Below are 14,630 nucleotides of genomic sequence, written 5' to 3'. Positions count from 1 at the left end.
ATAATGTTTATAAATAATAGTTATTTTTCTCACAAGGTAAGCATTAACAAAAGAACTTTTGAGGTGCTTGTTAATCCTCATTACATGTTTATAATTTCTTTTCTTTCCACACTATAAAAAAATGAAGGTCCATGGAATTGTGCGGCGATCCAGTTCATTCAATACAGGTCGAATTGAACATCTGTATAAGAACCCCCAGGCTCATATTGAAGGAAGTAAGTCATTTTCTTTACTAAAATTTCTTTCTATAACTTCCTGTATTATGATAAGGTATTTTCAGATGTCATTTTTCTCAAAGCCCATCAAGTTGCAATTATTTACCGGTGAATTGCCTGCGTTGAATTCTATCTGCATGCTTTGAAAACCCTTCCATTGCTTGCTGCCCTTGGGCCACAGTGTCATCTTGGTTAGTCTGTTACAGGATATTGGTCAGGTGATACTGCTCAAGGGACCAAGAGTAGACATGCCTTTGATTGCCCTTCTCCAGGTGTCCTTATCCCCTCAAGTAAGATCAGGTCCATATTCTCAGAACACTCCTTTACTTTTTATGTTTGGTCTAATGTAATCAAGCCAAGTAATCTTTGTACATGTATTTAATTTTTAAAATAATTTGTGAAGACAGGTCCAAAAACAAATGGCAATCAAAACTATATTTAATTGCTTTACAGATCATTGCAGTTGCATGTTTTTTTGTTATTAAAATTGCCTGAATGTAGCCATATAGTCTACATAGCACAGTCACAGAGTTTTCTCATTTATTCTTTACAGCAGCTCCTAAACTTGTGAGTGAAACCATTTTACAGATGAGGAAATGGAGGCAGAGGGAGGTTGTAACTTTATTGAGGTCATACACCATGTAAAAGACAGAGCTAGGACCAGGACACTGGGTTTTTAAACTCCAAGTTCAGCCGGCTCTGCTTGTCCAGTTTTTCCAGCTGGCAGGGATGATTCAGTCAGTTTGTAAAGCATAAGTCATTTTGTATTCATTTCAGAGCATCGAATACTTGGAGTTTTGGGTTACTTGTACAAGTAGTGACATCATCAGGAAGATGATCTAGTTGTCTCCACTAAAGGCTTTTCACCTTTATATTTAGTTATTTAGTGCATCCTCCTTGAAAATTATGATCATTTTTGTGCAAAGTGAAGAATGGCACTGCCATTGGATCTAAACATAGATTAGTATTATGTACAAATAATGTAAAGATCAAGCTAGCAAATTGCCCATCTGCAATGTGTCAAATTCTTATAGTAATGAAGTCAGTGTACGGATCTACTGAGACTTAGGGTTAGAATAGGCCAGTTGTTCTTTAATCAATTTAATCAATTATGTCACTACATCACTCATTTCATGGATGGCTTAAGGATTCATGTTTATGAAGTACTTAAAAATCACCAGATAAAAGCATCTGATTCACTATTACCCAGTGTATTACAGAGTTCTTTAGAGAATATATACATTAGTGTGAGATTTTCTTTATCTGAATATCACTCTTATGTAACATACCTTACAACTATCTGGGAACCATAAGATTCATTAATTGTATAATATCTGCCTTCTGTCTTGATATGACTTTTATTTTTTAATTAATTAATTAATCTTTTATTTTTTAAATGTTTATTTATTTTGTGTGTATGAGAGAGCGAGAGCGAGAGAGAGAGAACTCAGAAGTGGGGGACGGACAGAGAGAATGGGAGAGAGAGAAAATCCCAAGCAGTCTCCTTGCTGTCCGTATAGAGCCTAATGTGGGGCTTGATCTCACAAACTGTGAGGTCATGACCTGAGTTGGAATGGAGTTGGACACTTAACCAACTGAGCCACCCAGGTGCCCCTTGATATGATTTTTTTAAAACGTTCTTTTGAGTTTTTAAAAATCCTCTTTAGACATAGGCAACACATGTGAATAGCTTTCTACTCTTTAGGTTCTTTAAAGATGAGAGTTATTCTCTGCTACTCCAAAACCAGTCTGGTTTTCAGACATTTAGAATATACATTTCCATTTTGATATTTTTAAAAATTGGGCTTTTGTTGTTTTCTTCTATCTGATGGTATGTTTTTGAATTCTAAAGACATGAAGTTGCACTATGGTGATCTCACTGACAGTACCTGCCTTGTGAAGATCATTAATGAAGTAAAGCCTACGGAGATCTACAACCTTGGAGCCCAGAGCCATGTTAAAGTAAGCCATTTTCACAGTCACATTTTGTGTTCTTGAACACATTTGCTGTGTTCTTGAGTTGTTCTGTATTTTGTCTGTTGTTTCTTAATACAATAATACAGGCACTGCTCCTAGTCTTCAAGTTTAATTAATGAATCTGATAGAAATACTAATACTTTTTAGAAGTGTATTCTGTTATTGAATGATATAAAATCTTACTGCTAACATTAAAATAGCAGTATTCCTTTATTTTGGATTGATCTTGTAGTCTGTTCTCTGCCATTTCAAATCACATTGTGAATGAAGTGTTTTGTTAAAATATTGAAAAATGTAACTCAATAAAACTTCTATTTTAATATTAATTTTTGGTAGTGGTTATATTATTGGCTGAGAAAGTAATATTTTTGAGTTAAATAATATGTTAAAATTAACTGAATTAACTTTTTATTATAAGTAGTAAAAATCATGGGAAGAAAAGCCTCTTGTCTCCTTAGTATGATACAGCTAATGTTGATTTTTTTCCCCTTAATTCAGATTCTCCGGTAGTCTACCTACCTCTCTTTAGTTTTTCTTTCTGGAAAAAATTGCAGTAAACCTGAGTAGCCCATTCCTAGGGCTCTACTAATCTCCTTAATTCAAGTTTTTGTTATATTCACTTGAGTGAGCGAAATCTGAAGCCAGGAATGATATGAATTCTATTTAGATATTTATTCAATCAGGATAGTGGAGCTTAGAAATAAAAGCAAATAACTCTAAGTTAAAACAGTCCCTCTCTCCCCCCAAATCAGAGAATCTATCAGTGATTTTTTCTGTTCAATGAATGAATTCAGCAGTCTTATTTCAGAATTGTATTCCTTTATATCCCCAACTCTGGCACAGTGGAAGCTATATGTCTCAGCTAGTTTAAGGGACAAATTATAAGTTTCTAAATAAAATGAAACAGGTGTGAACATAGTGAGAGAAACATAATGGTAGGCCCAGTCTTATAATTGATATCAAATTTAAAAATAGTGTATAAATTCTCATAATGTACATTTTTCTCTCAAATATTAACCTTGGCAGATAGCTACATATTAGTAAAGATGCTTCTTATCTGTGCTGTCTAGGAAAAAAATGTTTTTCCTTTCTTAATCTCTGATGATACTGTCCTGTATCCAGCATTAAGCTTTGGGCTGTGAAAATTATCAAGGTTTTTCAGTTAGAGCAGAGCTGGTTTTGTAAATGATTCTGAATGTATTTTCTCATTTTGAAAGGGTATCTTATGCATACTATGCCTGGAGAGATTATCACCTGTCTTTTCTATAGAGACATAGTGGCTCTCTTTATCACTCCAGGAATGAAGACTATTTATCCCTAACTGGAACAATCAGTCCATCTTCCACATTGTAATTTATCTAGCTGCTTTTTGGCCTTCCTCACCAAAATGAGAGTATCTTCCAGGCAAAATAGAATGTTTTGGAATGAATCCTCTGTTAATCAACTTCCTTTAGATTAAGAACTTTACTTTGTGATTCTAGATAGTTTCTCACCCCTGGGGCTATAAACTGGCATGGTGGGAAGCTAAAGGAAATTTTATGGAAATTTATTTATAGAAAGTCTTCCCCCTGTCACTTTAGAATTAAATGGATCAGGCTTCTTTTTCCAAAAAGTTCAAAAAGTTAGTTGTACTTTTCTTACTTGAGTGAGCCTGTTACTGTGTGGTTATTATTCTGGAGTGGTTGTACTGTAAGTGTAGAAAGTGTAGGAGACTGAGTTGTTTCATTCAAAGTTGCTATGTATGTGAAGTTTATCTGTTTTCATTGTGTTTTGCCGGCTTCACCTAAAGGCCAGTTAATTGGCAGAAATGGTGTCTAATTGAATATGAATCTTGCTTTGTCAGATAATTTAGCCCTTTAACAAATATTTGCATGCATGGTGGAATAGAGGATACAAAGATGTATAAATCCCACTTCTGTCATGGAGGGTCTAAACTTTTGTAGAGGTGATTTGTGGCAAGTGACAGAGGCTGGCACTAGTATCTTAGAGTCTTTAGAGAAGGGTGAGAGAGAACTTCAGTCTGAAGAGATTCAAGGAGAAGATTTAGGGAGGAAATTTGCAGACATAGTGGGAACTGGCAGTTGAAATGGAGGCAGTAATGTAAGTCTAAGAGTCAGAAGTGAGAAAACTTGGGACACATTTTTAACATGATAAGCATTCCAGATTGAGCGAAAAATGTGTTGAAAAATGGGACATAAGGCTCTGTAGATAGTTGGGCTACCTTTCAATAGCCTCTGCATATTTAAAAAAAATTTTTTTTTAATTTTTATTTATTTTTGAGAGAGAGAGAAAGAGTGTGAGCTAAGAAGGGGCTGAGAGAGGGGGCGCCTGGGTGGCGCAGTCGGCTAAGCGTCCGACTTCAGCCAGGTCACGATCTCGCGGTCCGTGAGTTCGAGCCCTGCGTCGGGCTCTGGGCTGATGGCTCAGAGCCTGGAGCCTGTTTCCGATTCTGTGTCTCCCTCTCTCTCGGCCCCTCCCCCGTTCATGCTCTGTCTCTCTCTGTCCCAAAAATAAATAAACGTTGAAAAAAAAAATAAAAAAAAAATAAAAAAAAAGAAGGGGCTGAGAGAGAGAGAGGGAGACACGGAATCTGAAGCAGGCTCCAGGCTCTGAGCTGTCAGCACAGAGCCCGACGTGGGGCTCAAACCCACATACTGTGAGGTCATGACCTGAGCTGAAGTCTGCTGGTTAACCAACTGAGCCACCCAGGTGCCCCGCCTCTGGATATTTTTGAACATGGGGAAAATAGATTTAGAGATGAGGTTTACAGGTAAGTCTAGTGGTAGGGCTTCAGAAGAGATAGGAAGCTGTCAGATGAAGACGGCAGGAATGAAGTAGATGATACAGGATGCCTAGTAGGACAGACCTCTCTACTGATAAGATATGGGAGCCAGGGAAGAGGGAAAACAAGGTTCCAGTGCCGAGGGGACCAGACAACTGCTGGTACCAATACCAGAGCAGGCATTCAAGGCGGGACTGTTGGAATCAGACAGGGTAAATGAGAAGTTCCTTCACCCTGTTTGATTCCAGGGTACTGGCAGTACTTGAAGGACATTCAGGTGAAACAAGTCATGAGGTAGTTTCAAATATGTTGTGAGAGAGACTAGGGGTACAACAAATGTAAATTCAGCTCTGGGAATTCTTGCAATGCAAGACAGCAGATAGAAAAAGAAGAGTAGAGGCCTGAAGATTGAACCTAGGGGACAGGAGTGTATTTAGAATGGGAAGAGGAAGAATAGTCACTGATAACAGGAAAGTGGGAGATTGACATGCAGGAGGGTGGAATTGTGTCACAGAAGTAAAAATCAGGCTATTTCAAGCAAGAGGGGATATCGGCATTGCTAGATACTTCTAAAAAGAGCATTCTAGCAATATGATAGAAGAGTTAGCTAGCACAGAGGGTTTAGAAGTTGAGGGGTTATAAGGGAAATGTAAATTGAGTGGATTCTTTTCTAGAAATTTCCTGGTGTAAGGAAGAGAGCATATCTGATAGATAAGGCTCACTTTAGCATCAGCTGCAGGTTGCAGGGTGCTTCCCCAGAATTTCTGATTCATGAACTTATGTTTTTAGGACATGTTGATAATGCTGATTCTGGTCTGGGAATTTCACTTTGAGAGCCATTGCTCTAATGTTTCAGGTTTTTTGGTTTATCTATTTTTGATATGTGTCTTAAATGCATTCTTTTTAGGCCTTCTTTTTTTAATGTACCAGCTTTTTGAATTTGGTATAAAATAGTCCTGTTCCTTGACAGGTAGTGAACTTGTGTGCTTTTAAAGCCTAAAACTATACCTACGATCATGAATGATGAGAATGGAGAGTCTAAGGAGAATCTGATATACATTTATATCAAAATTCTTCACATTCACAAATCTTTTTCTGAGAAGTATGTAGTCCATGAGAAATAACTAGTATTTTAGGGGAATAGTATGAATACAAACCGCTGTTAGGATGTCCGTTAAAAATCCGTGTTCCACGTTACTATTTCTGCTGTGAGCTAATGTCCGATTGATTATCAGTCATAGAAGGAGTGGGTGTGGGTCAGGGGCTGGTGTGATGGTAGCTGGGGATGACAGACTGCCCTGTTATTAGGGAGATGTTGCTCAGTTCCTCAACCACTCCAAGGCTCTTTGCATTGGGCTTCAGTTGTCTGCCTGTTCTTTTAGCAGCTTGTTAGGGGGTTAGGATGGGAAATATATATGTATATATATTTGAAGTGAATTCTCAGTGTTAACTTTGTAGGATTTATTGTATTCTTAGACAATAGTTTTTAAACAAAAGTTCTTTCTGACTGTGAAATGCTTGCAATAAGGTTAATTAAAATACATTTTTATTATTTGGTTTGGAGCTTTTAAGAAGGACGATTCTAATATTAGCACATTTTGTATTTTCTTTTGAATCCGTGACTTCTAGACTGGGCATTGTTTGTGTTGGCTTCTCTTTGTGCAGGATAAAGTCTTCTATCACTCTCACTTCCAGTTAATTTGCTGTGGGCTATGGTATGCTAAAAGTAAGGAAAATAAAATAATAGGAAGTTGGTCTGGTTTCCTGTAGGAAACCAATGAAGATGAAATTGGTTCTTGGAATAAACCCACAACAGTCTGGGAAATACTGACTGAAGACATTTTTCTGAATCATAAACAGAAAAATTATGACTCATGAAGTGTGGGTCATTGAGAGGCTGATTTGATCTTATGTGGGAGAAAGTGAGAGATGACGGAAATGTACTAGTTATTAAAAGTAGTTAAACCTAGCATGATGACATCATCCAAGTAGGAACAAATTATCCAACATTTAGTCCAGCCCATTTTGATGGAGAACATGTTTCAAGAGCCTGCTTTATTGTTCTTTTCTTAAAACTGTATAAATAATAGTTTTTCAGTAATTTCTGTCTTAAATTTCTTACCTGTTCAATGTTCATTACTATTGTGATTTTGGATTTTTCCACCATTCCTCCAACTTGTTTGGTACTCTCATGTCATTCTTGAAGCTATAGTGTTGGATGTGATCTTTCTATAATAAATCTAGTCCAGCATTAGTCTTTTTTGTCTCACAGTGTCCTGTTGGAGTTGCCTTTATTTTTTTTTCAAAGAAATGAAAATTATACAGTCATGGAATATTACAGCTAAAAGAAACTTTAGAAATGATTTCATATGGGGACCTCTGCATAACTCAGTCGGTTGAGTGTGTCTGACTCTTGATTTTGGCTCAGGTCATGATCCCAGGGTTGTGGGTTCTCTGTGCTGAATGTGGAGCCTGCTTAAGAGTGTCTCTCCCTCTCTCTCTCACTCTTTTTCCCCCACCCTCTCTCCTTCTCCCTCTCCCTCTTCTCCTGTCCTTCGTCCCCCTTTGTATGCACGCATGCTCTCACTCTCTCTCTCTTTCTCTCTAAAATAAAAAAAAAATTAAAAAATGATTTCATATGCTTTTCATTTTATAAATGAAGCTACTCAAAGTCACACAGCTAGTTTACTGGCCAATCCAGGATTGGAACTCAGATCTCTGTAGTTTATATATCTCTCTATAATTTATTTTAAGGACCATGCAAGAAAATGATTTTCTCTGCAGTAATAAATGTAATGTAAAGTAGTTCTCACCATAATTTTTTTCTTTCCCCACACACCTAAGTTTCTTCTTAAGCTTACTCTTTTCCCCCTGTGTCTTCAGTGGAGACAGAAAGTCGTTTACTCTTTTTCCTTCAGTTTTGAGAAGGATTTTCAAATCCCTTCTCAGTGTTGCAGACCATTATTAAGTCTTTTTCTTTTTCAAATTGAATAACTCCATAGTTTTCATTAATTTTCTAACTCTTTAATGACATTTATTTTGTTTCATGAAAGTTAGGAGGCTGTCTTTTTACCAGAAGGTAAACTAGAGCATGACCAAGTGAGCAGGAGTGGGATTCCTTGTCTGGTTGTGTGGGACCAGTCAGCAAATTGTGAACATGGAAGCACAAAGGAGCTGAGTCTAAGTTGTCCTCATGGTGGGAACTTCCAGCCCAGGAAGCTAGACAAGAAGCAGAGCTGATCGTGAGCCAAGGAGCTAGCATAGTGGCCACGCACCAAGTTAGAATTGGGAAGAGATGAGAGAAACACCAGGCCAGGGAATGAAGCGGGAATTAAAAAAAAAAAAAAGGAAAAAAAAAGAAAAAGGCATGGGAATTAGACGAGTGGCCCTTGGGAAGGGGACTGAGCTGTTTAATTACCTGGGTTAAAGACTGTCATCTCCAGTGGCTTTTTCCTGGCTTGTTCTAGGAGTTGAAATTTATAGCTGGAGAGCTGACCCTCATATTTATCTCCAGGAAGCCTAAACCTCTTGTGGCTTCTCTCATTGAGGGGAAGGGGTTGGGTGACTTGATGCATTGGAGAATTGCTTATGGTAGGAAAAGGCAGGTGCCTAGGTTGAACATCTGGTTACTGCCTGACTAACTCAGTTATAGAACAAAATAAAATTGCAACTACGTGGCCCTGTGCTGTGTAATCATAGCAAGGGTAGGGGGTGGCCTATTAAAACCCAGAGCAAACAGCAGAGAGGACTGTTCTTCTGTGTCCCTGCTCATTCATTCTTTCTTTTTTCTTTTTTTTTGGGGGGGGTTATCTTGGGGAGCCCTCAGGGAGGGGTGAGTAGAGCAGGAAAATGTGGGGTATAGCTTGCTGTTAGGACAGGAAATGTGAGAACATCCTTGTATGTGGATGAGAGTCTAGCTCCATGTCCCACACAATTGCATGCTAGATTTCATTAAATCAAGTTGTGTGAAAGCAGCTATCTAACATGTGGTCTGGTTGCTGCCTTTTATCAAGCCCTATGCCAGCAGGATCAGGAGGAGGCTTACAGATGCAGAACATCCTTAGTATTATCTTTCAAAAAAGATCACATTATACCACTTTGCTTTTACAAAAGACCTGAATTAGTACCTGTTATCACTAAAATAAATATGAAGAGAATTTTCACTTTTATGAAAATAATAGGTCAATAGCAAAAAATCAGGTTCAGTGTTTGTTTTGTATTGAGGTGTTGTAGAGGCAGCCTGCACCCTGAGCAGTGAGAGTGGCACATCAGACTTCTTCCCCAGGAATTACATTCAGCATCTCAGCATCAAGACACCATAGCTTTGAGCAGTGTTTGTGAGCATCTATGCTTTATCTAGACTTATTTTGTGCACCTGTTAAGCAGGATGTGTCTTAAGGTATCAGGAAAGCCTAAGAGAGGTTATTTTTTGGGTCTGGGAATTCTCAAAAATTATTCCGTATAAATTAATGGTAATTGTTCCTTGCTTTCATGCCATTTTGGCTTATCAAAGTTTTCCTAGAACTGTCTACTTTTGGATATTGGGGGAAACCTGCAGATGATCATGTCATGGGGCAGAAGGAAGGAAGGTTTTCATGGGACACTATAGGCAAGAGTTCTTAAATCAGGGATGCACATAGAATTCCTAGGACATACTCTAAAACTTTAGATCCAGGCCCACTCTAGACCCTGGGCCTTGGTGTTTTTTCTGGCTTTAGATCCTGGCCATGTTACATGCCCCTATCAAAGGTATGTGACTTTGATAGAGTGCTCAGTGCTTTTAAGCCTCCATTTAGTCATCTATAAAATGAGCACCTTCCTTCAGTTGTGGGTCCTTTCGACATGCTTCTATCTATAGTCCTTTATGCTTGCTTCTATATGCTTGCTATATGCTTGCTATAGTCCTTTATGCATGCTTCTATCTATAGTCCTTTATGCTTGTTTGATTGTTGATACTCTGTCCTAGATATCCACCTGCTTGTTCCCTTAACTACTCCCAACCTTTACTCAAACATCAACTCCTCAAGGCCCTCCTGACTATGCTGTTTACAATAGCAACTCCTGGGAATGGTGGCACAGTCCATCCTGAGGGGGAGGGCTAACAAATGAATTTAGTAGGAACAAAGGAGGGGGGAGGGAATTGCAAATTTGCCATTCTGCTCCCCTCAACCTCCAATCCCAGTTTGCTGTTTGTCATACTTTAGGCTAACATGAGGCAAATTATTCAGGGAATCGAATGCATGAAGGTAACACAGGGAATCTACATGCCATTCATTGTTTCATCCGCCAGTGATGGAGGCCTGCCCTTTGCCACAGCAGCTGTTTGAAATTATATGCAAGAATGTTTTCCTCATTCAAATGCCTGTAGTTCCTGCCTCTGAAACGTTAACTTGTTATGTCCTATTATAAAGGGGAAAATGATGTTTTGGGCCCTTTGATTTTTATGAAGTGAGCCATAGTATTTTGAGGTGGAAGAGATCTTGGCGATGAGCCAGCTTAAGCCCTTTTTTTACAAAACACCACTTGGAACTTCCATTTGATGAGCAGCAGGGTCTACTATCTAGGCTGGAACCCAGAACTGACACCACTTGATTTTCTTGTCATACAACTGATCTAAGAAGACTGAGGTTGGAAAGGCGTCACTGAAATATCAGGGGATGATAATGTAAGACTCTGATGTTTGAAATTTTACCTCTCTTCTTGTTCCAACCACTTTAATACAGTGAAATGAAGTTTTGATGCAATAGGTTTGAATGAAAAGCATTGTTTTTTCCTTAATGGAGGAAACTGGTTGTAATTGATACCATATGAGTAGTGTTTGCATAGTGAAGAAGATCCCCTAATACAACAATACAAGATGTAATGGTAGCACATAATTGATATTAATATAAAATTAGTATATAAGGAAAATAGAAATCTACAGTACTAAATTATCAGGAATAAGCACAATCTTTTTGGCTAAGGTAATTCAATAATAGTTTTTATGTCAAGTGCCTGTACTGTGCTAGTGTGTAAATAAGTTTCCCTAAAAGCTATAGGATGCTAATAATATTTGCTACTTATGGAATCAGAAGTATCAATAGCTTGGTAGCCAAAATGAATAAATTGTTCCTATTTGGGTACTTTTTTTTTTAATTTTTTTTTCAACGTTTTTTATTTATTTTTGGGACAGAGAGAGACAGAGCATGAATGGGGGAGGGGCAGAGAGAGAGGGAGACACAGAATCGGAAACAGGCTCCAGGCTCTGAGCTATCAGCCCAGAGCCTGACGCAGGGCTCGAACTCACGGACCGCGAGATCGTGACCTGGCTGAAGTCAGACGCTCAACCGACTGCGCCACCCAGGCGCCCCTGGGTACTTTTTTAAAAAAAGAAAAAGCCAAGTCAGTTATATGACTATTATCAATTAACCTATTCTATAAGGTTTAAAAATAAATATTTCCATTTTAATACTACAAATATATTTTTGTCCATATATAGTATATACAAATTATAACTCCTTATTTGGTCTCTGAAGATAACTTCTTTTGTTTAGCATATAAATAAATTAATATAGGCTTATATATTTTGTGAGGTTTAAAATAAGTTCTTGGGGCACCTGAGTGGCTCAGCTGGTTGAGTGTCCGACTTTGGCTCAGGTCATGATCTCGCAGTTCAGAAGTTTGAGCCCCACATCGGCTCTGTGCTGAAAACTCAGAGCCTGGAGCCTGCTTCAGATTCTGTGTCTCCTTCTCTCTTGGCACCTCCTCCCCCGTCCCACCTTGCTTGCACTCTGTCTCTGTCTTTCAAAAATAAACATAAAAAAAAAAAAAGCTAGTTCTTTCATTTTCATGTGGAATTCCCTTTTTATATGTAATTCTTTTGTGTGCTCACAGCAGCATAAAGTCACCCTAATTGTTAACGATTATGAAGGTACCTTATGGGCAGAAGGCTTTACCTGGTAAAGAGCAATGAATACAACTTTGAGAATCTGAGTATTAATAAGGTGTGTTTGCAATTAGACCTAATATCCATGCCTTCAGTGGTGTGTCTGTTTCTGGAAAAATTAGCTCCCTTACAAGTGAAGTGAGCAAGATGAATGGAGCAACTACTGGATGCTCTTACTCTGTGTAGATAGTTGGCTTGCGTGATACAAATCTCTACTTTTAAGTAAAGTTGCATTTTGTATGTTTTTGTTCCATAGCTCCATTTCTTTCTGATTGATTCTGTTGATCATCACCCATGTGGGCACAGTCCCCATGATATTTAATAATTTGGTAACCACTTTAGTTTGTTACAAGGAAATTGTAGTATAAAACCTTTTCATTTTATAATTTAATGTTTAAGCTTACAGTGTATAAACTCCTCTAATGTAAATATGGCTAATCACTTCCTATGGTTCTTAGAAGGAAGTTTAGCATTTTTTATCTTATATTCATGAGGGTAGAGCAGGACTTTATAATGCTTGTGGGCCTCTGTGTGTCATCTGGCTCAAATTCTTTCTGGAAGCCTGTTACAGATTTGAGCAATTGAATTCAAATCTAAAACCACTTAAAAAGTCCTTTATAGTCCATTAAGAATTTATATGAGAGAGAACACTCTATGAAAGTTCTCCTCTCCCTGTTCAAACAGATTGTTCTGTTTTATTAGATCTAGGTGGTATTGTAATTTTGATAACAGCTAATAACGTTTGGAATCTTGCTTATAATTAGTAGACCACACAAAGGTATGTTTGTTGGGTTTTGCACTCTTAATCCACTTATTATTAAATAAAATCCAGAGTATTATTTTAGCTTTGCAATAATTAAACTAAAATTAATGCAAATAGGTAAATGTTTATCTTAATATCAATTTCTAGATATATTTATAAGCATAAATAGTAAATAGTGTAGGTACTCTGAGTGAAACTTTTTGTTTTGGATTTTTAATGATGAAAACTTTGGATTCCCAATTAGATTGAAATGTGTAATTTGTATAAATTAAGATGTAGACATAGATAATAATTTAATATCACAGTTAGATATATCTGTCATCCTGATCCTCAAAAAACCCCACAAAACACTTGTGTGTAAATTTAAGAATTTAAACTTAATCATTCTTTTAAGCACCTCCTATGGCCTGGTATCAAATATAATTCCTACTATATCCTTTTAATACAAGTGGAGTTTATAAAATTCTCTTTGTTAAATGTAGATCCTTAAAATTGGTATAGTAAAATAAAATGAAACCTTTTGTGTTTAAAAAAATGTAATGCTTAAAATCATTTTTATTTCTATTTAAGTTATTAGGTATTGGATACCTTACAAGTGCCAAAAAGAAGTAAATTGTGAGAAAATTGCTGTAATTTAGATTTCAATTTTTTGAAAAATGTCTACGCTACTGTTTTTAGTAAAATTCATACAATGTGTACATCGTTTATGGATGTTAATAAAAAATCATCCGTGATGAATTTAAATTTGCTTTCTTTACAGGTAAATATCCATAAAGGCTTGGTTGGGCTTCTTAAACAATGTTGTTTGTCATTAGAAAAACTTAGACCAAAAATTCCTTAAAAAAATGTTGAATTTTAAACAATGAGCTCAACTTATGTATAATTATAGTGTTGATTAAAATGAAATGTTCTCCAGATGACAAATATTGTGTTAGTAGCAATGATGCAGTTATTGTAAATGGCAGATTGTCAGAGGCAAGGCGGTCAGTGTGAGCTTTTCATTTTGTTTGGTAAATCAGGGTAAAACCTTTTCCTGAATCTCCTTTCTACTCCCACCCCCATACACTTTAGTTGTGTTAGGGTTTTTTTTGTTTTTTTTTTCATGATTATTTATTTTGAGGGAGAGAGAGACAGAGTGCAAGCCGAGGAGGGGCAGAGAGAGAGGGAGACACGGAATCCAAAACAGGCTCCAGGCTCTGAGTTGTCAGCACAGCGTCTGACGCAGGGCTCGAACTCACAAACTGTGAGATCATGACCTGAGCTGAAGTCAGATGCTTAACTCACTGAGCCACCCAGGTGCCCCAGTTGTGTCAGTTTTTTTTTTAACAGTAAAATGTCTTCTAGAAATCAATAGTATTGACAAACATATAAGGGACATTCTTTAGGACTATTAACACATATAATTAATCCTGATTGGAAATATCAATCTTTACCTTTTACCATGCAGATTGTTAAATGGTTTAGTAGAGGAAAGTTTTGTTTGTTTGTTTTGCTTAGGTTTCCATATGGCTCACACTGGAGTGATTTTGTTTGTTGTTTTGACACTGACATTTGTCAGGACAATTCAGAGCCATCAGCACCACTAAGGAGGAGGTTGAGAGGCTCTTCAGTGTTCTGATGTATTTCTCTGTCTTCCCTAGAAAAGGATTTGAGTGTTTGACAGACAGTGGTTAATTAGTAGATCACAATATTTGAATTATTGGTAGTTTAAATAATGTGAATAAATACTTTTTTATCTCGTTGCTTTGCATTTGCTTTGTATTAATTATTATGAAAGTGTTTTGGGTTAGTGATCTTTTCAGCGTATCACTTGGCAAGATTCTTTAGATTGCAGTTTTGCAAAAATTAATTTATTGTAAATAATTGACTTAAAACTTCACCTTTTCTTGTCATTGTTTCATTTCTAAACATAACTGTAGAAGTTGCCATATTAGCTAAAATTTATTGGCAGTAATAATGAAAAAAACT

The 14,630-nt window shown here is 37.1% G+C and overlaps 1 protein-coding gene across 1 annotated transcript in view; it reads left to right on the top strand.

Moving 5' to 3' along the window:
• Nucleotides 1-14,630, top strand: part of GMDS (GDP-mannose 4,6-dehydratase) — a 644,755-nt gene that overhangs the window by 158,957 nt on the left and 471,168 nt on the right. The window contains exons 3-4 of the mRNA XM_047101621.1: nucleotides 128-215; nucleotides 2,068-2,177. Of these exons, the coding sequence (XP_046957577.1) occupies nucleotides 128-215; nucleotides 2,068-2,177 (198 nt within the window). The remainder of the gene's footprint in view (nucleotides 1-127; nucleotides 216-2,067; nucleotides 2,178-14,630) is intronic.

Source organism: Lynx rufus, unplaced genomic scaffold (assembly GCF_022079265.1).
Source record: "Lynx rufus isolate CCGP_SWC_20201006 ecotype Redwood Valley unplaced genomic scaffold, mLynRuf1.p SCAF_6, whole genome shotgun sequence".
NCBI lineage: Eukaryota > Metazoa > Chordata > Mammalia > Carnivora > Felidae > Lynx > Lynx rufus.
This window is presented reverse-complemented; position numbering and strand designations above follow the sequence as displayed.